This window comes from Bos mutus, chromosome 13 (assembly GCF_027580195.1).
Source record: "Bos mutus isolate GX-2022 chromosome 13, NWIPB_WYAK_1.1, whole genome shotgun sequence".
In the NCBI taxonomy this organism is placed as follows: Eukaryota; Metazoa; Chordata; class Mammalia; order Artiodactyla; family Bovidae; genus Bos; species Bos mutus.
This window is the reverse complement of record NC_091629.1, coordinates 15,058,786-15,083,336: the sequence shown is the minus strand read 5'-3', so window position 1 is coordinate 15,083,336 and position 24,551 is coordinate 15,058,786. Positions and strand designations below refer to the sequence as shown.

The window sequence follows — 24,551 nt, the reverse complement described above, 5'->3', positions numbered from 1 at the left end:
CATGCTGAAGACTGCCATATGGCCGGGATATTGAGCCAACCTTAGATAATTAGATAAGGATAAATCTTCCTGTTTTACTGCACTAATTGCATAGACTGGAATAGATAAAATCATTCACAGTAGTTTGGGTTGAAAATTGGTTTGGTTTCCATGCTGTATTAAAAAGTTCTTTTGATGTGAATCTCTAGATGTGAGCAAAACTCAGGCAGTCAGGCCAATATTCAGTTTGCAGTAAGAGTTTCAGAGGTGGAAGGAGAGGGATTGTGTCTTAGAATAACTAATTATTAATAATTGTAAACAATGTAATAATTGAATAGTGTTCTTTAAAACAAAAACAACCTCTTGGTTAACTGTTGATATATGTAATTAAAATCAGAACTGTACTGTAAAAAAAAATTCTTTTGAAAATTATCCAAGTCTTCAAAAATATTTAGAATAATTGAATACATTCATTAATTATGTATGCCCAAATCACTGTATATATATGTATCTTGTGTGTGTGTGTACAAATATATATATATGTATATATGTGCTCTTGCAATGCAGGAGACACAGGAGACATGGGCTCCATCCCTGGGTCGGGAAGATCCCCTGACAAAGGAAGATGGCAGCCCATCCCAGTGTTCTTGCCTGGGAAATCCCAGGGACAGAGGAGCCTGGCGGGCTATAGTCCACAGGGTTGCAAAGAGTCGGACACGACTGAACACTAAGCATACTTAGAAAACACAGACACACACGCATCCTTGGTTAAAACACACTGGGTTCTGGTCTAATTGTATGTGCCAGTCTCCCTTACCAATGCAATTCATTTCTGTTTTTTAACAGCCTGAGGTAGAGATGATTCCCCTCTTAATTCCTGACATTAATGATGAAACCCACATGTCTTTCCTTGAGTTCCCTGTTTCTCTTACATTCCACACATTGGTTCAAGTTATGTCTGTTTAAAATACTCTTGGCTATGTTTGATTTATCACATGGAGTGAAAATCTGGAGTAAAATTGGATCGATGATTTTGGAAAGCAGAGCTGATTTCAGAAATAAAATCATTCTTCAAGCCATTGTCTGTAAGGAGGATCAGGTCAGAGTCTGAGAGCCATAGAACCCGTTCTCACCTCTGAGCTAAAAGGCCCCATTTCTGGTGAGTCTCTGAGCTGTGAGCTGTGCTGGGAAGGCCTCGCCCTGGTGTCCTCTTTGACAGTTTTGGGAAGTAGAGGAATTGTACTGAAAGCCCAGAAACCATTTGTTCATTAACCTCCAACAAAACCTTCAGGACAAAAAACACGGGGCACCGCCCCGTTGGCTCGAAGTGACTGGTTCCCTGCCCGCTTGTCTGTATTAATGACAATTTGTCAAACACTGTGATTCCAGTTAACTCTGTTCAACACATGTGAACAGGAATCCTGATCTCATACAAAAAATTGAAGCTGATCTTGGGTTGTTCCGGGCTCTGAGTGCATTGAGCTTGGAGAAGCTGGCTTTCAGAAGCCCTCTGTCTTTGTTTTCACAGGATGTGTGAGACTGGTGAAGGGCTGTTTGTCTTTCAAACGCGAGATGGGGAGGCCATCTACCAGAAGGTCCACTCGGCTGCCCTGGCCATAGCGGAGCAGCACGAGCGCCTGCTGCAGAGCGTGAAGAGCTCCATGGTACGTCTGGGGGCCCTTTCTTACAAGCGCTGTGCACACCACGGCAGAATGCTCTTGCAGTCTCTGTGCTGAAAACATGGTCAGTGTTTTGGGGGGCAGATGCTTTCCTCCTATACTCAGCAGTGTGTTACTCGGATGACATGCATCCTTGGAAAGCTCCAGAAAGTCACTTGGGAGCAGAAGAAGCATCAGCCCGCTTGTCATCTGCCTGCACACTGCTTGCCTCCCTTGTAACGCGTATGCTTAATCAGTGCCTTCCTGCAGCAGAATGCTGTCCACTGAGTGAGTTATAAAAAGCAAGTATATTTTGTTCTCACTGGGAGACTGAGAAGTCTGAGATCAGGGTGCCGGCGGATTCTCGGGGGACACTTCCTGGTTTGTAACTGGCTGTCTTTTTACTGTGTCGCAAATGGCAGAAGGGGTGTGGGATCTCTCTGGGTTCTCTCTTGTAAGAACGCTAATACCGTTCATGGGGGCTCTGCCCTCATGACCTGGCCCCTGCCATATGCCTGACTGTCTGATAACATCACTTGGGGGCTAAGGTTTGAACATAACAGTTTGGGGTTGGGGACACAATATTCAGTCCATTGCAGTCTATATATATATATATATATAAATCCATTTCGCGTATGTATGGACATCTATAGACACAACTCCATGGGTTATCTACCTCTGAAAGTGAAAGTCGATCAGTTGTGTCCGACTCTTTGCGACCCCATGGTCTATACAGTCTGTGGAATTCTCTAGGCCAGAACACTGGCGTGGGTAACCGTTCCCTTCTCCAGGGGATCTTTCCAACCCAGGGATGAAACCCAGGTCTCCTGCATTGCAGGCAGATTCTTTACCAACTGAGCTATCAGGGAAGCCCATATATACTTACAAGTGTAACAGAAGTTGTCATTTCAAAGGTCAGCAGTGGTCAGAGAGAAAATGTAAGTGAGAGAAGAGAGCTGAGAGGAAACGGGTCAAATACCAAAAACTCACGACCAGACAGCTGTTGACGTGAGATCATGGTTTCTGTGTAGGAGAGTTCTTGATTTTTTTTTTTCCAGGTAAATCAAGACTTTGAGTCTGTATAGTATCTTCCAGTTTATAAGTGTTGGAAGTTAATTCCAGCTAAAACCAACAACAAAAATCAGTAATACTTTGTAGGACAAAGGAAACCTATTTGTAAGATTTCATTCTGCCCACAGCGTGTGTTTGCTGTCTCTAGGGGGTAAACCTTCATAGTCATCAGTGTGCAGAGACAGCAGGGACTGTGCCTCGTATGGGGAATTGTGAGTCATGAGTTTCTTCTTTAGGAACAGTAAATTTACAAAATCTGAAATGAATGTGCAGCAGTTAAATAATGCAACTCATGAATTGTGACTGCAAACACAAGAATAGAGAGTCACATCTGGGAAAGAAATCTACAGAACCAAAAGGAACTAGGTTGGCATAGGAAGGTCAGGGCAATTTGAAAAGTCTGTGATTTAACCATGTGGGGTGGTTGGATTTAAAGAGGGGAAAAGCATGCCAGTAATACGATCTGTCCCAAAGCAGCCAGGGATTATTCCCAAATGACTTATGCGTGCCGTGTTGTGGGATTTTAGAGCTAGGATCAGCAAATCTTTAATACAGGCTGAGACAGTAATATTTCAGGCTTTCTGGATGAAGATGGTCCCTGCTGCAGCTCTTTAGCTCTGCCGTTGGAGAGCAACTGCAAGCATAGGTCATGTGGATTCAAATGGACATGGCTGTGTTCCGAGGGAAACTTATATTAACGGACAATGAAATTCAAATTTCACTTGATTTTCACATATCATGAAATATTCTTCTGATTTCCCCCTCAACCATGTAGAAATGTTTCTTCTGAACTAACAGAGTCTTGGCATCCATTTTCCATATTCTTCCCAATTTTGGATATTGCAGTAGAGGTGGATAAATGGATGGGTGGATGGATAGAAAGAAAAAGGAAGAAGGAAGAAAAGAAAGAAAAGAAGGAAGAATTCAAGTCATTTTGAACTTACAGGGCAATGTGTCACTGCAGTAGAACTGTGAGCTACTCGAGATGCCTTTAAATGTCTGAAGAAGGGTTTTTTTTAAGATTACCTTTTTGTAAAGCCATCAATTAGCATAAATCTGTCTGTACTTGAAAGGGAAGTTCTGCACTCACATGTGTTTCCATTTATAACTGCCTCATTACTTGCACTAAAAATTAATCAGGAATATGAGTAATTCGTTCAGATCATCCCTTTGCAAATTTAACTGTAATATAATGTTGTTTGCTCTTAATTTGCTGTATGCTTAACAAGCTCTATGAAATGAATGTGATTTTAAAAGTAAAAACATCCTGTTTTTAAATGGAAGTGAGTAAACTTCAAAATGGGATCTGAATCTCAAGGGAGTTAAAACTGGGGATTGCAGAATGCTTAAAAATCAACATCCTTGAATCGATCTCTGATTAGGGGAGAAAAGAGATACTGTGCTAAAATGAAACGAGATGATACGGTAACACTTCAGTTAGTCTTGCATTTTCTGGTCACTGGGAGAGGGGCCGCAGATTGGGTTTATTTTGACTAGGAATTGCCATTATGCCACTACTGGCTGGCATCTCTGAGATAGTCAAGGTCACAAATGGAGAAAGACGGCGAAGCTAATCTCATCAGGCGGCCCTAACCCTAAATCTAAACGACAGTTTGCTGCTGCTGTGGTAAAACTCCCAAGACAGAATGCTTCGCCCATGACAGTTTGAAATTGCAGCCTTGTGTGAATGGTTTGAATCAGACTTATGACCCTAAATCCCGGAAGTCATAAAGAAGAGACATGTAAGTCAGATAATAATGATTATTTTTATTTTATTATCATTACTATTATTACTGTGATAGTCTGAATGATGACTCCCTGAGGATCTTCCACATCTTAATCCCTAGAGCCTTTGAGCATTATCTTCTATGGCAAAAGGGACTTTGCAGTTGTGATGCAGTTAAAGCTCCTGAGATGGAGAGATTGTGCAGGATTATTCCAGTGGGCCTGGTGTCATCACAAGGTCCCCATAAGAAGGAAACAAGAGGAGTCGGAGTCGGACCAAAATGACGTGGCTGTGAAAGCCGAGGCACAGAGAGATGTTTGAAGAGTCTGCCCTGATGGTTATGGAGACAGAGGAGCTGGGACCCAAAGGTCGTTGTGACCTCTAGAAATTAGATAAGGAAGGCAATGGACACTCCTCTGGAACCTCCAAAGTGACCAGGACAGCAGACACCGCGAGTTTACCCCAGTGAGTCTTGTTTCGGACTTCCAGCCTCTAGATCCATATAGGGATATGTCTGTGTTATTTTAATCCCAAGTTGTTACAATAGCCAGAGGTAGCCAATACAATTACAATTGTATTAGTTACAATTGTAACGCAATTATTAAAATTATAATAATGTATGCAATTTTATACAATTACAATTTTATTAGTTACAGTTATAGTCACTGATGTTTAGTGTGTCCAGCTCTTTGCAGCCCATGACTGCAGCAGGCCAGGCTTCCCTGTCCTTCCCCATCTCCTGGAGTTTGCTCAAACTCATGTCCATTGAGTCAGTGATGCCATCCAACCATCTCATCCTCTTTTGCTCCTTTCTCCTCTTGCCCTCCATCTTTCCCAGCATCAGGGTCTTTTCCAGTGAGTCAGTTCTCCACATCAGGTGGCCAATGTGTTGGAGCTTCAGCTTCAGCGTTAGTCCTTCCAATGAATATTCAATCCAGGGTTGATTTCCTTTAAGATTGATTGGTTGATTCTCCTTGCTGTCCGAGGGACTCTCAAGAGTCTTCTCCAAAACCACAGTTGAAAAGCATCAAGTCTTTGGTGCTCAGCTTTCTTTATAGTCCAACTCTCACATCCCATACAAGACTACTGGAAAAACTATAGTTTTGACTATATGGACCTTTGTTGGCAAAATGATGTCTCTGCTTTTTAATACGCTGTCTAGGTTTGTCATAGCTTTACTTTCAAAGAGTAAGTGTCTTTTACTTTCATGGCTGCGTTCACTGTCTGCAGTGGTTATGGAGCCCAAGAATTACAATTGGAATAATTACCATTATAATGTTATAATGATGAAAATGTGCTGTGTCTCTGCTCTGTAACAGACAGTAGTGTGTGGGCTTTGTGCGCACTTTCTGACCATCACAATGACCCTTTGATCAGAGGCCCAGTGCCCCAGCTTGGAAGTAGCAGGGCTCAGATTTGGAGCAGGTGTGCTGGGACAACCCCCACTTCACGCTTTTTCTCAAAATCAGGCATGTTTTCTTTGCCCTTCATGAGATCTGCTCACAGCCATTCAAAAAATTCCAAATTAATGGCTGACACTTAAAAGTTAAGATGTTTCACATAAAACTCAGATTTATGTATCATCAGGTCATGCAGCTTTTGGGTGGCAGGGGGTTTTCAGTTCTCTGAGGTCCCCGCCCTCCCCCTGGTGCCCTGGCAGGCGGCCCCTCTCTGTGCGTTTGCTCCCAGCACTGTGGCCAGTTGAAGTCCTCCCTGAATCACTACATGTGTCCACTTTCTGCTGCTGAGTGACAAAGCCACGAACTCTGCACCCCAAAACAGCACACATTTATGACGTCATGGTCACCGTGGGTCGGGCGTGTTGACGTGGCTCAGGTGGGCCTCAGCTTCAGATTCTCACAAGGCTGTGCTGCACCAGGCCAGGGGTCCCCAGCCTTCGAGATCTCATGCCAGCTGGTCTGCAGTGGAGCGGATGCAATGATAACAGCAACAGCGTGCGCAGTGGATGTGGTGCACCTCGATCACCCTCCCCTGTCCACGGAGAGAGTGTCCTCCACGAAACCCGGCCTGGTGCCACAAGGTGAGGGCCACAGAAGCTTAGATGGGGGCGGGACCCACTCACAAGCTCACGGTGGTTATTGGTGCAAGTTAATTCCTTGGGGCTGAGGATTTAAGAGCCCTGGTTTCCTGCTAGCTGGTGGATGATGGCCACCCTAGCTCCCAAAGGCTGCCCTCTGTTTCTTGCCATCTTCCCACTTGTTTCATCAAAGCCAGCAAAAAAGACTTTCCTTCACAACGAGGGCCACTATCCTCTGCGTCCCTGTTGTGGTCGTGACATCCATCACCCCATTATAGGCTGTTGGTTGGAAGTGAGTCACAAGAGCTTCCAAAGGTCGAGGGAGGGGACCCCACAAGAGTGTGCACACTTGGAGAGGAGACTGGGGGCCCCTTACTGACTCCACACGGACGTCACCAGAGGGTCGACACCAAAACCAGACTAATGATGTTCTTTGCAGCCAAAGATGGAGAAGCTCTACACGGTCAGCAAAAACAAGACCGGGAGCTGACTTCGGCTCAGATCATGAACTCCTTATTGCCAAATTCAGACTTAAATTGAAGAAAGTAGGGAAAACCACTAGACTATTCAAGTATGACCTAAATCAAATCCCTTACGATTATACAGTAGAAGTGAGAAATAGATTTAAGGGACTAGATCTGATAGATAGAGTGCCTGGTGAACTATGGACGGAGGTTTGTGACATTGTACAGGAGGCAGGGATCAAGACCATCCCCAAGAAAAAGAAATGCAAGAAAGCGAAATGACTGTCTGAGGAGGCCTTACAAGTAGCTGTGAAAAGACGGGAAGCGAAAAGCAAAGGAGCAAAGGAAAGATATACCCATTTGAATGAAGAGTTCCAAAGAATAGTAAGGAGAGATAAGAAAGCCTTCCTCAGCAATCAATGCAAAGAAGTAGAGGAAAACAATAGAATGGGAAAGACTAGAGATCTCATCAAGAAAATTAGAGATACCAAGGGAACATTTCATGCAAAGATGAGCTCAATAAAGGACAGAAATGGTAGGGACCTAACAGAAGCAGAAGATATTAAGAAGAGGTGGCAAGAATACACAGAAGAACTGTACAAAAACGATCTTCACAACCCAGATAATCATGATGGTGTGATCACTCACCTAGAGCCAGACATCCTGGAATGTGAAGTCAAGTGGGCCTTAGAAAGCATCACTATGAACAAAGCTAGTGGAGGTGATGGAATTCCAGTTGAGCTATTTCAAATCCTAAAAGATGATGCTGTGAAAGTGCTGCACTCAACATGCCAGCAAATTTGGAGAACTCAGCAGTGGCCACAGGACTGGAAAAGGTCAGTTTTCATTCCAGTCCCAAAGAAAGGCAATGCCAAAGAATGCTCAAACTACCGCTTAATTGTACTCATCTTACACGCTAGTAAAGTAATGCTCAAAATTCTCCAAGCCAGGCTTCAGCAATACGTGAACCATGGACTTCCAGATGTCCAAGCTGGATTTAGAAAAGGCAGAGGAACCGGAGATCAAATTGCCAACATCCACTGGATCATGGAAAAAGCAAGAGAGTTCCAGAAAAATATCTACTTCTGCTTTATTGACTATGCGAAAGCTTTTGACTGTGTGGATCACAATAAACTGTGGAAAATTCTGAAAGAGATGGGAATACCAGACCACCTGACCTGCCTCTTGAGAAATCTGTATGCAGGTCAGGAAGCAACAGTTAGAACTGGACATGGAACAATATACTGGTTCCAAATAGGAAAAGGAGTACGTCAAGGCTGTATATTGTCACCCTGCTTATTTAACTTAAATGCAGAGTACATCATGTGAAATGCCAGCCTGGATGAAGCACAAGTTAGAATCAAGATTGCTGGGAGAAATGTCAGTAACCTCAGATATGGAGATGACACCACCCTGATGGCAGAAAGTGAAGAGGAACTAAAGATGATGAAAGTGAAAGAGGGGAGTGAAAAAGTTGGCTTAAAGCTCAACATTCAGAAAACGAAGATCATGGCATCTGGTTCCATCACTTCATGGGAAATAGATGGGGAAACAGTGGAAACAGTGTCAGACTTTATTTTTTTGGGCTCCACAATCACTACAGATGGTGACTGCAGCCATGAAATTAAAAGGCGCTTACTCCTTGGAAGGAAAGTTATGACCAACCTAGACAGCATATTAAAAAGCAGAGACATTACTTTGCCAACAAAGGTCCATCTAATCAAGGCTATGGTTTTTCCTGTGGTCATGTATGGATGTGAGAGTTGGACTGTGAAGAAAGCTGAGTGCTGAAGAATTGATGCTTTTGAACTGTGATGTTGGAGAGGAGTCTTGAGAGTCCCTTGGACTGCAAGGAGATCCAGCCAGTCCATCCTAAAGGAGATCAGTCCTGGGTGTTCATTGGAAGGACTGATGTTGAAGCTGCAACTCCAGTACTTTGGCCACCTGATGAGAAGAGCTAACTCATTGGAAAAGACCCTGATGCTGGGAGGGATTGGGGGCAGGAGGAGAAGGGGAGGACAGAGGATGAGATGGTTGAATGGCATCACCGATTCAATGGACTTGGGTTTGGGTGAACTCTGGGAGTTGGTGATGGACAGGAAGGCCTGGCGTGCTGTAATTCATGGGGTTGCAAAGAGCTGGACACGACTGAGTGACTGAACTGAACTGAATTTATTGTCTGTGTCCACAGCATGCAGACTTCTGGAATAAAATCTATTTAGTGTTGCCTGATTTATCGTGTTTTGCTAATACTATTTATTTATGAAAGAAAGAAAGAAAGTGAAGTCGCTCAGTCGTGTCCGACTTTTTGTGACCCCATGGACTTCAGTCTACCAGACTCCTCCGTCCATGGGGTTCTCCAGGCCAGAATACTGGAGTGGGTTGCCATTTCCTTCTCCAGGGGATCTTCCGGACCCAGGGATTGAACCCAGGTCTCCCACATTGCAGGCAGACGCTTTAACCTCTGAGCCACCATTTATGAAGCATCTGCTAAATGCCAGGCTCTTTAGTAACAGCAGCCGTACCACTTGTCAAGCTGGACACTTTACTGACCTTTTCTCTGTAATCAAGATAGAGTCTCGGTGAGGTAGATTCAGTCATTCATTCTCATTCATTTGTTCATTCACAATGTTTACTGAGGGGGTTATCTGCTTTGGGGCTCCCCCGGTGGCTCTGTGGTAAAGAATCAGCCTGCCAATGTAGGCGACATAGGTTTGATCCCTGGGTCGGGAAGTTCCCTGGACAAGGAAATGGCCACCCAGTCTGGTATTATTGCCTGGAAAATCCCATGGACAGAGGAGCCTAGTGGTCCACAGTCCTTGGGATCGATAAAGAGCCAGACACGACTTAGCAACTACAGCAACAACAGCCTGCTGTTATGTGCGCTAGGATATAGTGGTAATCGACAGGTAAAGCCCGTGATCTCACGGGTCTTATTATTCAAGGGAGGATTATTCATGACCCTTGACCCGGAAGGAATCTGTCCAGATGCTATAGATGAGAAAACAGATGCTCGCAGTGGTGAGGTCACTTGCCTGCAGCTATGGAGCTCATTGCTGCTGGAGCCAGGAATGCAGGATCTTCTATGTGGTTCCTTTTTAAATTTCTTGTTTGATATTGGAGTCTAGCTGATTAGCAATGTCGTGATACTCTCAGGTGGGCAGCAGAGTGACTCAGCCACACACACACGCATCCATTCTCCCAGACCAGGTGAGAGGGGAGTTTGTGTGGTTCTTAAACCTCTGCCTGCAGCCACAATGCCTTACTCTCCAGAGGGTTTTAAAGCCCTTCTGTTTCTCTTATATCCACGCCGTCTTAGCATTTTCAGACTACCCTGAATGTCAGAGTGCCTTTCAGAAATGCGTATCAACTTAGAGTACATCTTAAAAAAATCACTGTTACAGCAAACCCGATTTCTTTTGCTATTTCCAGCACCAGAGAGCCATCGTGTTTCTCATGACTCTCCCCGCTCTGCTTGTGAATCCAGCGTGCTCTGATTCACTCTAAGGATGGCGCGGAGGAGGGTGGGTGGTTCGGGGAGGACTGACCGGTGATGAGATGGGGCGGCTGGAGCTGTTTGCTCGAGAGCCGGCAGCTGTCTCGCTGGAGTGGCGACAGGAAGACTCCGTGGGGACACTTCGGGACTTCCCTGAACAGCCGGCTATTTTTGCCACCTTGGAGATCAGTGCTGTGAGAGTCTAATTTTGGAGCAAGGAGTGGCAGTGTGTGGGAGGTCCCTCATTCCTCGACCCGGCCTGTCATCTTTAGAATTTCCTTCTAGGCAAGAGGGACAGGGTGGAGTGCGGTGGCGATCTGGCGGCTCCCTGTGCGGCTGTAGGTTTGGCCTCCCCTGGGGGTGACTTTGAGGCCCCGTCTCCCCCTTCCTCTGCAGCCCTGACTGTGCCCCCAGGCTTCCGAGTTTAATCCCAGCTGTTTCTGTGTTCCCTCTTTTTTCATTTGCTTGTTTAACTGATAGATTTATTTCCACCTTTGGGTTTGCAAATAAAATTTGATAATGAATTTGTAGAATTCAAGTGGAACTGTGTTACAGTTCTGCAAACCAAAGTAACTTATATTCAGCCTCATTTAAAAAATTATAGTCCGCACATTTAAAAAAAAAATAACAGAAGACATCAAAGAAAGCATAGAATCAACTTCACTGCTTCTCAGAGTAAAAGACCCTTACCTGCTGGGATTTTTATGTGTATGAACACCCTTTTCACAACTTTGTCCCCATCCTTCTAGCCACAGAAAAAATTAGTTTTTGCCTCTTTTTGTGTTTATAGACTCTGGTTAATTGGGTTAACTTACAGATTCTTTTTTTTTTTTTTTAATTTATTTTAGCATACTACTTAAAGTGGTTATCAATTTTTTCCATTCCTAAAATAAATCCTTTTTATATCCTGGTAATATTAATTATAGCTCAAAAATATTTTATCAAACACCAATCTACTGCTTGCAAAGTAGATCTTATAGAGGACATAAATAGTGAAAAAATCTTTTGCATCTTTAAAGAAGCTTGGATTTAGATTAGTTATGAATTTAAACCCTTGAAAACATGCAACAGTATAATCCTGTGATTCAATTTGCTCTAGTCCCTTCAGAGGGCAGTTTGTCCCTCTGATCAGGATTAAACTGACCAGAATTGGATTCAGGGACTCCCCGGTGGCCCAGTGGTTAAGACTCCATGCGTCCACTGGAGGGGTCACAGGGTCAGTCACCGGTCCTGGACATTCCACACGCCGTGAGGTACAGCCAAAACCGTGAGAACTTCAGGCATTTCTTTACTCAGCAGCAGTACTTCCAGGACTTTGCTCTGAAACCGCACCAGCAGAAGCACAGATGACGTGGCACAGCTGGAGGGAGTCACACCTGTTTCCTGACTTCCCTCTGTTGACCATGTTCGCTGAGCCCTGCTGTCCACGAGGTGCTGGGGACGTGATCAGAGAAGATGGGGCTCCCACTCTTGGGACCTGGTGTGTGAGTAACAGAAGCCTCACCCCAGTGGGAGCCTGGGCACGCTGTGGGGCGTGGTGTCAACAGGAGCTCAGTGAGGCCGCTGAGCAGTCACGGGTGGTGACCCTGTGCGTGTGAAGCACACGGATGAGGAAGGCAGGGCAGCGGCAGAGTGGATACACTCGTTCTCACCCTCACCCTCACACGTGCTCTGTGAGCCCTGGGAGTGAGCTTGTGGCGGGAGACTAACATCCAGGCTGTGTTGGTTACCTTTGGCGAGCGGGACTGTGACTCGAGGGTCTGGGAGGGGGCTTTAATATCAGTATTTCACTGGATGTTTTTCTCTGACATTAATTTTTTTTAACTAGCTACATAATTTTTAGAAGTTTATTCACTTCCAGCTCTGCTGGCTCTGTTGCCACACGGGCTTTGTCTCTACTTGCGGCGAGTGGGGGCGGCTCTGCGTGTGGTGTGGGTGCTTCTTTGCAGAGCGCAGTCTCTAGGACACGTGGGCTCCAGTAGTTACAACTCTCAGGTTCTAGGCACAAGCTCAACAGCTGTGATAGCCGGGCTTAGTTGCTCCTCGGCTCGGGGGATCTTCCTGGATCAGGGATCAAACCCATGTCTCCTGCATTGGCAGGAGGGGGCTTTATCACTGAGCCACCAAGGTAGCACCCACAATTATTTTATAGAAACAGTAGCTGAACTTTTGGCCTGAGCAGACTGAGCTGATACACCAGTGAGAAAGAGGAAGAGCTTTCCCGCTTAAATGTGTAGCAGAGCATGGTAAGAAAGAATGGGTTTTGAAAGCTTGGCAGGAACGTTTTCAGGTGCTAGAAATGTGGTCTCCATCAAGGGATAAGATGATCTTTGTGGAGAAGTTTGTGCCTGAGCTGAGTTTTCGGATGAACCAGAGGTAGCTATGAGCTACCACTGCTGGTGATAATGGTGACTCCGACATTCACTGAGAAGTTACTTTGTGCCAGGAACTCTGCCGAGCACTAGACATGTATTAACATCTTATCTTGACTCTTTAGCTTGGCTCCACTGACGGTGGGTACTGTCATCCCATTTTTATAGGTAAGGAGTCTAAAGCCTGGACACGCAGATTGAAATAATGGCGCCAAGATTTAAACCCAGGAGTTGCTAGCTCCAGTATCTGCAGGTTAGCTACTGGGCTCTTCTTAGCGAAAATTAATTTTTTTTTCCTCTGAATTCATTTATTTAAAGATCAGATCAGATCAGTCGCTCAGTCATGTCCGACTCTTTGCGACCCCGTAGAATGCAGCTATTTGAAATCATGGAACACAGTATCAACCGAGAATAAAGTTGTGGAATTGAATTGTTATATTTCATTTATATTAATAAATATATCAAAGGAGCAAATGTAGCTTTTAAGATTTATTAAGTTACTAATAGCACAAGTAACTAAGAGTTTCTAAGTTAAGAGTGATACTCTTGATTTTCAAGTTGAAAGATGATAATAATATTTCAACTCTATGGCGGCAAATGCAGAAGCGTGTTTTGAGCTGTATAGTGTATGTAACAGAGAAGGTGATGGCACCCACTCCAGTGCTCCTGCCTGGAGAATCCCAGGGATGGGGGAGCCTGGGGGGCTGCAGTCCATGGGGTCGCTGAGGGTCGGACATGACTGAGTGACTTCACTTTCACTTTTCACTTTCATACATTGGAGAAGGAAATGGCAACCCACTCCAGTGTTCTTGCCTGGAGAATCCCAGGGACGGGGGAGCCCTGGTGGGCTTCCGTCTATGGGGTTGCACAGAGTCGGACACGACTGAAGTGACTTAGCAGCAGTGTATGTAAGGTGCCAGGCACTGGCAGCTGAGTGGGAAAGGATCTGCCGGCCCACGTGGGAGATGCATGTTCGATCCTTGGGTCAGGAAGAGCCCCTGGAGAAGGAAATGGCCACACACTCCAGTGCTCTTGTCTGGGAAATCCTGTGGACAGAGGAGCTTGGTGGGCTGCAGTCCATGGGGTCACAAAGAGTCAGACACGGTTTAGTGACTAGACAACAACAGTATGTAAGGTATCAGCACAGACGGCATTTTTAAAAGACTGACTTAGTTCCCTGTGTTTAAAGTGGAAGGTTTCACATAAAACACACAGTCTGTCTTTCGAGAAAACGAGACTGTCTGGCATCGCTGTGCCTGCCGGAGTCGAAGTTGCGTAGCGGCTCTCATTTCCAGATGCTGACTGCTCTTCCGTTTTCTTTTTTTTAATTTTATTAATTTATTTTATTTCTGGCTGTGCTGGGTCTTCATTGCTGCGTGGGCTTTTCTCTTGCTGTGGCAAGTGGGGGCTGTCCTTTGCATGCTTGGGTTTCTCACTGTGTTGGCTTCTCTTGCTGCAGAGCACAGGCTCTAGGCGTGTGGGCTTCATTAATCGTGGCACACGGGCTCCATGGTCAAGGCACGTGAGCTCCAGAGCCCAGGCTAGAGCCTGTGGCACGCGGGCTTGGTGGTCACGGCACGCAGGATCTAGAGCCTGTGGCATGCGGGCTCGGTGGTCACGGCACGCGGGATCTTCCTGGACCAGGGATCGAATCTGTGTCTCCTTGATTGGCAGGCAGATTCTTCACACTTTGGTTTTTTGTAGTCCTGTCTTTTCTGGTCTCAATAACCAGGCTCTGGGCCTCTGGAGGGGAGGGGACAAGGCCCTCTGTGTCGCCATCATCCTGGGGCTTGGCACAGGGTTCACTGAAGTTTTGCTGAATGAACAAAAGAGTGTCAAATAGACGATTTTATGAGCACAGAGAAAAAAAACGAAGCCAGAATCCCAAATCCCGTCTCCCCTCCAATGCCAAAACATGGCCAGGCTCCAAGTGAGTCTGCTCTGAGAGGCTGCTGGAAACAGTCCCAGAGGTTATCAGTTTCCCTGCACAGGTGGGGAGAGAGTTTCCTCAGCAAGGAGGCATAAAACGTTACTCTATTTTATGCGCACGGCCGAGAATTCAGACGGCTCTGAGAAAACGGAGGCAAATCTCTTTCTTTCCGTGAAAATAACCGTTAGAGCGCATCTGGAGCTCACCGAAATGCTGGATTTGGAAACTTGGCCCCAAATGCTGGATCCCACTAACAGTCTCTTTATCAAAGCCGCAGGCGACAGTGTGGGCGTCTCAGCTGGAGCTCTGCTCGCCAAGTGGCGTCACGGCTGCATTTTCCCTCCGCAATGTTCTTCTCTTGCTCACTTTTCTTCTGTCTCCCTCTCTTCTCTAACGTTCGAGGAGTAAGCCTCTGTCCACGCTCTTTCCTTCACAGTCAGTCATATTCTGTGATGTCTCAGTAGCATTTCGATGGTGGGAATATCCTCGATTTTGCTCCAAGAATTAGAACAAGGGCAAGAGCTGGAGAAAGCAGAGACAGCTCTTTGAGTGGTTCCTGCCAAACACCCAGCAGAGCTGGTCAGGGCTTGGCGGTCCCGGGGAGCAGCTTTCATCAGAAAGCCCGGGATGACCACCTGTCCTGTAGACAGTCGACTTGGACCTGAGAGAAGCGCCCTGGGAGAGCGGGGCTCCAGGGGCCGGCAGAGCCCCTGCAAGCTTCTGTCCCTCAAGCCCCCGGGGCCTTCCCAACGCCCTGCGCCTCCTCCGGACAGCTGTCGTCTCTCTGAGCTCTGGAGCTTTCATTTCCATAGTAAAATGTGTTTCCAAACTTCAGTGAACGGGATATGAGCCCGTCCCTTAAGGTCTCCATGACATCCTCAGCGCTTTCTCAGGAAATGCACAGGATTCCGCTGTGGACCTCGGCTCTGGAGGAGAAGGCCAGGTCTCATGTCCTCCCCACCCCCCGGGTCGTCACAGAGCCCAGGCTGAGCTCCGCGTGCTGGGCAGCGGTGTCGCGCTAGCTGCCTGTTTTACACCTGGGAGTGTTTATATGTCGGTTCTACTCTCCCATTTCATCCCATCTAAAATTTTTTAAAAAGAGCCTCTTGGGATAAAGCAGAACCTCTTAGCAGCCTGCTGGGGTGGAGGTGGGGCTGGGCTCCTCCTGGAGAGCCGTCCTCTCTGGACACATCGTTTTCGTGGGAACCATGAGCCAGAGAACCGAACGCTGTTCAGCAGGTGGAAAAGCAAAACACAGCACGACCCTGACTGAGCCAGAGAGGCTGAGGCTGTGACTGAGGGGCGGCGGGAGCGGTTCCTCATCTGCTGCCTGGGCCACACATTCAGCCAAGCCAGCCAGCGTGTCCATTGGCGACCCAGTCATTCAGCAGCTTTTACCAAGTGCCTGCTGCATGCTGTCGTACAGATCACGCCCTGTGCACTGTGTGTGAGCGCCCAGGAGGAGGCTTCTCCTCCAGGGAAGGAGAGCTCTGATTGCACGTGGGCCTGCTTTCTTCTTGGAGAAGGCAATGGCACTCCTCTCCAGTACTCCTGCCTGGAAAATCCCATGGATGGAGGAGCCTGGTGGGCTGCAGTCCATGGGGTCGCTAAGAGTCAGGCACGACTGAGCGACTTCACTTTCACTTTTCACTTTCACGCATTGGAGAAGGAAACGGCAATCCACTCCAGTGTTCTTGCCTGGAGAATCCCAGGGACAGCGGAGCCTGGTGGGCTGCCATCTATGGGGTTGCACAGAGTTGAACACGACTGAAGCGACTTAGCAGCAGCAGCAGCTGCCCTCCTCTGTTGAGAAAGCGGCGCCATTGTGTGAGCAGACAGTGATGGGATCCTAGCTGGGCTTTGAACTAGCTCCCTGGCCATTTGCTATACAAGGCGGAAGAGGCAGCCCACTGCGGCATTCTTGCCTGGAAAGGTCCGTGGGCAGAGGAGCCTGGCAGTTTGCAGTCCCTGGGCTCAGAGAGTCGGATGCGACTCAGCGAGTAAGCATGTGCACACACACCTGGGGAACAAAAGGTCTGTGTCTTATGTATTTTTAATTTCCAGCCCCCAGCAGAGTGAATGGCTATAAATGATACCCAGGGTATAGAAATGCATGCCGTGAGGGAGTGCATGAATCAAAGTGCCGAGGGCAGAATTCGCTGAAAGCGGTAAGGGGAGGCAGGGTGCAGGCAGGGGCCCATTCGGGAAAACCGCATTCGGAGGTTTCAACTCATGGAGGGACAGTTAAAGTTGGAATGAGCAGCTCCGTCTGTGGTGCTGCTTTATTTTGTTTTAATTTTCACAACTGTCCTTGGAGATGGGGGTTGGTTTTTGAATCCTATTTATCTTTACATAAGTACATGTATGGAAAATTTAAGTAACTGCAAAAATATGACCACATAGATGCTGTGTGCTGTTTCTGACTTTCCTTTTTATTATTGGTTAGCATGCCCTGCTCCCCTCTTCAGCAACTCCTGAACCGTAAAGGCGTGTCCTAACTTTTCCCTGCTTTCCTCTATACTCACGTCATGCTACGTAGAAATCTGTACAGACACCCGGAAGATTACATACACACTTAGATACCTACCTAAGATGGGAGTCTCTGGGGATCCTTGTTGGTTGTATAGAATCACAATCATTTTACACATTTAAAAAACTGCACGCTGGTTTTCTTACTCAGCAATAAATACTTCATGGGAATAGTTCAAAGTCATGTAGCATAGGTCTGACTTGGGTTGGCAAACCATGGCTGATGAGCACAATCTGGTCTGTGCCTGTTTTCATGAATACGGTTTTATTAGAACACGGCCGCCCCCCCTCCATTTTTATATTGTCACGGCTGCTTTTGCATGGAAACGAAGGAGGGGCTTCTTAGCCACCACAGAGACTGGATAACCTGCAGAGCCAAAGGCCGTTAATATCTGGCTTTGACAGAAAAGTTGGTCAGCTTTGGTTTCTTTCATTCTTTTTAATGGAATGCATTTTATTGGCAATATGATCAGGTCCATTTCACAGAGGGAAACAGAGGCTCCATGGCTCACAGTCAGCACGTGAGGAGCCAGGATGGGACCAGGAAGCCCAGGATGTGTGTCACCGGAAATGAAGGGCAGAAGGATGTTTGGAGGCTCCCGTAGGAGAGAGAGGGTGTCTAGGCCCAAGTGTGAGTGTGGTTGTGGTCTGGGTGGAGGTGAGAGGTGAGGGAGCAGGAGAGGGGGACCCTGGGTAGTGGTTCCCACCTTCTGTGGGAAGCAGAGTCACCGAGAAGGCTCACCAAGCCCTGGGAGGGTGGGCTCCGCCTGCGGGTTCCTGAAGGTCTGGGTGATGCGCTGGGATCTGAGTGTCTAACAAGTTCTCAAGTGATGCTGACGCTGGCCCAGGGACCACACTTCGAGAACAATGACTCTAAAGTGAGAATTTGGCTCCTTGGTCCCTGGAAGAAATGACAGGGAAGCTAGAGAGTGCACAGTGTGTGACCGCGAGCTTTGATATCCTTTATACCCACAAAAACCCGCAGGCAGATTACATCAGTGATCATTCAGTGAACATGGGGCTGAGAACACAGGGGTCAGTACAGGCATAATTGCCTGCCAGTCTTCACATGCATCTCAGCAGGATGTGTTCATGGGGTTTCATTGTTTCCGAAAGCAAGAACATGTGGTTACGCTCTTGCTGGAGAAAGCTGCCTCCTTTTAAGACCTCATTCCTCTGCTAGCAGGGGAGTGCACCTGTTCAACAGGTGGAGGAAAGATGGGTGTGAGAACTTCTCTGCAGACCTGTGTACACCTTGAGGACGATTTACCCCTTCTCATCAACCTGCAGTGATTACAGGACTTGCCCCACAATGAGTACAAAACTTGTTCAGCAGCATCTGCACCTCCATTCCAGAGGGTTTGGTTACCAGCACTTAGCATAGCAATTAGCATTTTAAGCAGCTTGTATTGATTAAATGAACGTGCTTTATCAAGCACAGAGAATCCCAAAGAATGCAACAAATGTATTTATCTCAATGAATTACTCCCAGCACAGAGGAGCCATACAAGAGTTATTTGGTAGCACTTTATAAGGGTGTTTGATGTACCTGAGAAATATAGATGTATCAAGCTGGGTAAATAGAGCGCATGCTACACAAATACACGCTTGATTTTTATGTCTTAAAAATATTGTCTAAGACTGTTGTTCTCTTGTAAAAGGGACATTTGATCTGGATTTTGTAGGAGTAAACAACAATTTAAAGATTCTGTTCAAAACATGTTTACTGTTCATGAGGTATTTGGAGTACTTCTCTCTGGTTAGAGATTTTAAATTATGTTTAAGCTTTGTTGGGAGCTCTTTTCTAGTCTCCTTTCAGTTTCTCCTTGGTTTCAATTTCTAGTGTCATCTGGAGAGGATCAAGGGGGTTAGGGTTGGGGAGGAAAGGACCTATAAAATGACAGTGTGTGAAGTGGGAAGAGATTTCTTCCCTATAAGCTTGTTCTTACAGGAGTGGGGACACTTAAACATCACTCAGTGCTTTATTCATAGTTTCAACATTCTTCAAACTAACACGTGGAATGGTATGCAGTGGAGGGTGGGAGCTGTGCTTTCTCTTGAGACTTCAAAAGCAGGCTTAAAAGATTTGATTCGTACGTGATAGAAAATGCAAATGGTACAAAAGGAGGCACCATGTGCAGCCAACCTCTTTCCCACGCTTCATGCCTCTTAGGTCCCCAATTTACTTTCTTGGAAGTGAACACTTACCAGCTTCATTTGCATCCTTCCAGAACATTGTATCACTTAATAGATACAGATGTGTCTATTTATTAATAAGTTCACTCATTTTATGAGTGTGGCAGAAAGTGAAGAGAAAATAAAAAGCCTCTTGATGAAAGTGAAAGAGGAGAGTGAAAAAGTTGGCTTAAAGCTCAACATTCAGAAAACTAAGATCACGGCATCTGGTTCCATCACTTCATGGGAAATAGATGGGGAAACAGTGGAAACAGTGTCAGACTTTATTTTGGGGGGCTCCAAAATCACTGCAGATGGTGACTGCAGCCATGAAATTAAAAGACGCTTACTCCTTGGAAGGAAAGTTATGACCAACTTAGATAGCATATTCAAAAGCAGAGACATTACTTTGCAACAAAGGTCCATCTAGTCAAGGCTATGGTTTTTCCAGTGGTCATGTATGGATGTGAGAGTTGGACCATGAAGAAAGCTGAGTGCCGAAGAATTGATGCTTTTGAACTGTGGTGTTGGAGAAGACTCTTGAGAGTCCCTTGGACTGCAAGGAGATGGCTTTTGAACTGTGGTGTTGGAGAAGACTCTTGAGAGTCCCTTGGACTGCAAGGAGATCCAACCAGTCCATTCTAAAGGAGATCAGCCCTGGGTGTTCTTTGGAAGGAATGATGCTAAAGCTGAAACTCCAGTACTTTGGCCACCTCATGTGAAGAGTTGACTCATTGGAAAAGACTGATGCTGGGAGGGATTGGGGGCAGGAGGAGAAGGGAACGATAGAGGATGAGATGGCTGGATGGCATCACCGACTCGATGGACATGAGTTTGAGTGAACTTGGGGAGATGGTGATGGACAGGGAGGCCTGGCATGCTGCAATTCATGGGGTCGCAAAGAGTCTGACACGACTGAGCAACTGAACTGAACTGAACACCCTCCTAGGATGCAGGAGTATGGCAGAGAACAGGAAAGAGTCCTTGTCTTCAAAGAGTTTGCTCCTTGTTATGGGCTGATGTGGAGAAGACAATGGCACCCGACTCTGGTACTCTTGCCTGGAAAATCCCATAGACCGAGGAGCCTGGTGGGCTGCACTCCATGGGGTCGCTAAGAGTTGGACAGGACTGAGCCACTTCGCTTTCACTTTTCACTTTCATGTATTGGAGAAGGCAATGGCAACCCACTCCAGTGTTCTTGCCTGGAGAATCCCAGGGACGGGGGAGCCTGGTGGGCTGCCGTCTATGGGGTCACACAGAGTCGGACACAACTGAAGTGACTTAGCAGCAGCAGCAGCATGGGGTGATGAGATGATCATCAATAGATAATAAACAAAACTGTATCAAGAGTTGGTGAATGCTCTGGAGACGGCAGTGTAAAGGGGGAGAGAAGAAGGGGGACTTGTTGCTCTGATGAAACAAGACTCTAGCAGAGAGAGGAGGGAAAGAGAAGTGGAAATTTCCAAGGGCCAGTTGTTCTAGGCAGAGGGGACCATACTTGCAGAGGCTCTGAGACAGCTCTGTTCTTTGCTTGGTCAAGTCCAAAGCCATGACTTTGAAACATGAATGGGAAGAGGGCTACGAGGTGTTGTCCAGAAATAAGTAGGTGCCAAGTCCTAAAGGACCTTGCAGTCGTGGCCCAGACTTCGAATTTTGCTTGGGGTCAGTTGGGAAATCACCGGAGGGTTCTGAGTAATGGTCCAGTAAGCTGTCTTTACCCACTCCAGTGTTCTTGCCTGGAGAATCCCAGGGATGGCGGAGCCTGGTGGGCTGCAGTCTATGGGGTTGCACAGAGTCGGACAGAAGCGACTTAACAGCAGTAGCAGCAGCAAGCTGTCTTTACTATTAAAGGGGGCACTCTGGCAGCTGTTTGGGAAAGACTGGGGATGAGTGAGGCCAGAGTACAAGGAAGAAGCCAAGCTATGGACTGTTTCCATCATCGAGGCATCCAGGAGAGCTCTAAGGATGTGGATCGGATGGTGGCGGGGTGGGGAGCAGGTGGAACGTGGACTCTGGTACATTATGAAGAACAGGGTTTGCTGATGGCTGGACTCTCGAGTAGGATAGGGCGTGAACAAGGTACTCCCAAGGGTTTCTCTTCTTTAAACAGAGCAGTGGGGCAAGTGGAAGAAGCATTTACCCTGAAGGGGAAGAGCTGCAGAGAGTGGAGCCTGGGAAACGATGCTTTGGGTTTGTGTGTGTTCAATGAGAGACTAGCTCTCCTGGGTCCCTGGTGGCTCAGATGGTAAAGCATCTACCTGCCATGCAGGAGACCTAGGTTCCATCCCTGGGTCAGAGCCTGCTGGACATCTGGTGGAGGTGGGGAGCGGGCTGTGAAATACAGGACTCTAAGGTTTCAGGGAGAGATGGGAGTTACAGACACACGTTTGAGAATCATGAGAGTGGATCTATGGAATTTAAACCTGCCCCAGTGATGAATTCTCTCCATGAACACGCATACATAAGTAATAGCAGCCCTTTGAGTTTAGAATCGTTTCACATCACTTCAGAAAAGATCTACCTTTTGCTTTTTAATGGCTAACCTGTTAGTCTATTGCATTGGTATACGGTATATGAAGATAAGACTGCTTTGTTTAAAAACAAAAGCAAAATTACCAACCCATCTACAGTCACATTTTAAAGTAATTTTTGAGTCAGTCTAAAATTCAATTTCACATGTAAATTAAAATTAAAATTTTTAAACATTAAAAATACTGGTCATTGGAATAATTGTAGTAAAGTGTCTTAAGATAAAAATTATAGTTAGCAGGGAAAAAATGTTATAAAAGGAGATTTGGTCACAATTTAGTTCCTCCATCTTACCTGGTAAATTAAAAATGGTTAGGAAAATGAACAAGTAAAGTATAGTGCAACCAAAGTACGGGCTGTGATGCGGACGTTAAAATGACAGCAGAGGGGACGGCAGTGTTGGGGAACGTTGGGATACATTTACAAGATACGAAATAGAAAAAAGAGGACAGTGTAGCGCTGCATACACTATCTCATGCTCAGTCTTTCATTCGTGTCCGACTCTTTGACCCCATGGACTGTGGCCCGCCAGGGTCCTCTGTCCATGAGATTTCCCAGGCAGGAACACTGGAGTGGGTTGCCATTCCCTTCTCCAGGGGATCTTCCCGACCCCAGAGATCAAACCCAGGTTTCATGCATTGCAGGCATGAGCCACCAGGGAAGCCCCATTAATGACTAAAGGAGGTTAAATAACCAGCCTGGAACCTTTATTAGTGGCAGATCCAGACTGCAACCCCAGTTTCCTGAGTCTGGAGTTGGGCTCTTGACACAGTGGAGAACTTTTCCCCCAGCTTGATTGATCCAAAGTGTATGAATAACATAGGACCTGCGTGCATGCATACTCAATCCTGTCCAGCTCTTAATAAGACCCCATGGACTGAAGCCCACCATGCTCTTCCGTCCTTGGGGTTTTCCTGGCAAGAATACTGGAGTCAGTTGTCATTTCCTCCTCCAGGGGATCTTTCTGACCCAGGGATCCAGCCTGAATCTTTGGCATCTCCTGCGTTGCAGTCAGATGCTTCATCACGAGTGGCCAGGGAGGCACTAGCACGGGACACTGGTTCTCAAAGTGTGGTCCCTGGGCCAGGACGAACTGAATTATCTGGAAAGGGGAAAAATGCAAATCCCCCATTCACAGTGAGGTTGGGGGCCGGGAATGTGCATTCTAATGATCCCTCCAGCTGATTCTTGTTAAAGTTGGAGAGCTCAGAGGTTGGCTGACTCAGGGACCAGAAAGCGTAGGTAGAGTCTATTCCCAAATGTGATTCCAAAGGAGAGCAAGTAGGCAGGAGGCGAAGGCACCGTTGAGGAGGCTCGGTGGAGGCTGACGGTGAGCCGAGGGGCGGTGCCACTCGTGCGCTGGGCTTGGGGGGATGAGAGACAGACAGCGAAATGCGGGTTTCTTTTAGAACCTCATCTTACTCGTCCTCTCTTGGACTGAGTCGTTCCTTATGATTCAGCTTTGCCCACATGTTGTGCTTAAAATACCCGGAGAAAGTAAGTTCTTTATATATACATCCCTAAACTGAGGCTACTACCAGAATCAGGGGAGCTTTGGAAGCCTCTCAAGCCGAGCAGACACTTGGCGTCAATGTAGCTGTGACTCACAGCACAGCCTTATTGTCAACGTCGTGTCCCTGGGCGGCGACTTCAAGGCGCGGTTGAGAGAGTGGAAATCACGGGTGGTTTGCGTAGGCAGGGTGGCCACTGGCAGAGGCCCCACGGGAGTTAACTGGAAGGCACAGCCCGACGGGACTTTTAAGAGGCTGATGAGGAGGGGTTGGGTCTTGAAGTCGTTGTCTGTTCTGTGATGACTTGTGCTGGCTTCTGAACGGCTCCAGGACAATGCCACAAACGCAGCATATGAGCGTCCTTGTGATGGCTCATGGCAGCAGTTAGCTCCTGTCGTACTGTTCAGTTCTGCAGAACCTAGTGCTTTGTTGTAAAGACAGAGGGAGTCCAGGGAAGGACGACCTGGTGATTGATGTGTGTCGTGCTGTGGCTAAGTCTTGGCCTCTGCCCTGCGCACCTGGTCTCAGACTCATAAAAGGGGCCTGTAGGCAACAGGGAAGTGTGAGCCAGGCCAAAGGATGGGGTGGGAACCAAAGGGCGGCTGGCACACAGTGGTCCTTAGAGGGCTTTCTCTCCCAAGAGCGTGGCTGTGATTTGCCTATTATTAGGAGAAAAAGAGAGAAGGCAATGGCCCCCCACTCCAGTACTCTTGCCTGGAAAATCCCATGGACAGAGGAGCCTGGTGGGCTGCAGTCCATGGGGTCTCGAAGAGTAGGACACGACTGACTGACTTCACTTTCACTTTCATGCATTGGAGGAGGAAATGGCAACCCACTCCAGTGTTCTTGCCTGGAGAATCCCAGGTGGGCTGCCGTCTATGGGGTCGCACAGAGTCGGACACGAGTGAAGCGACTCAGCAGCAGCAGCAGCAGGAGAAAAGGGGCCTTGACAATGAGCACTTTCCTCAGTGAGTTTTGGGAGGTTTTTAGAGCCTGTCTGTGCTGCTGACTGTGACAGCAGTGGGGGCCGTGGTTTGGCCACTTGTTACTCAAATTTAAATGTTACTTCCCCC

The 24,551-nt window shown here is 46.9% G+C and overlaps 1 protein-coding gene across 3 annotated transcripts in view; it reads left to right on the top strand.

Moving 5' to 3' along the window:
• The window catches only part of DOK5 (docking protein 5), a 151,307-nt gene that overhangs the window by 111,051 nt on the left and 15,705 nt on the right, over positions 1-24,551 (top strand). For all 3 annotated transcript variants that reach the window (XM_070380999.1, XM_005891094.2, XM_070381000.1), the window contains one exon: positions 1,508-1,643. In XM_070380999.1, coding sequence (XP_070237100.1) covers positions 1,508-1,643 — 136 coding nt within the window. The remainder of the gene's footprint in view (positions 1-1,507; positions 1,644-24,551) is intronic.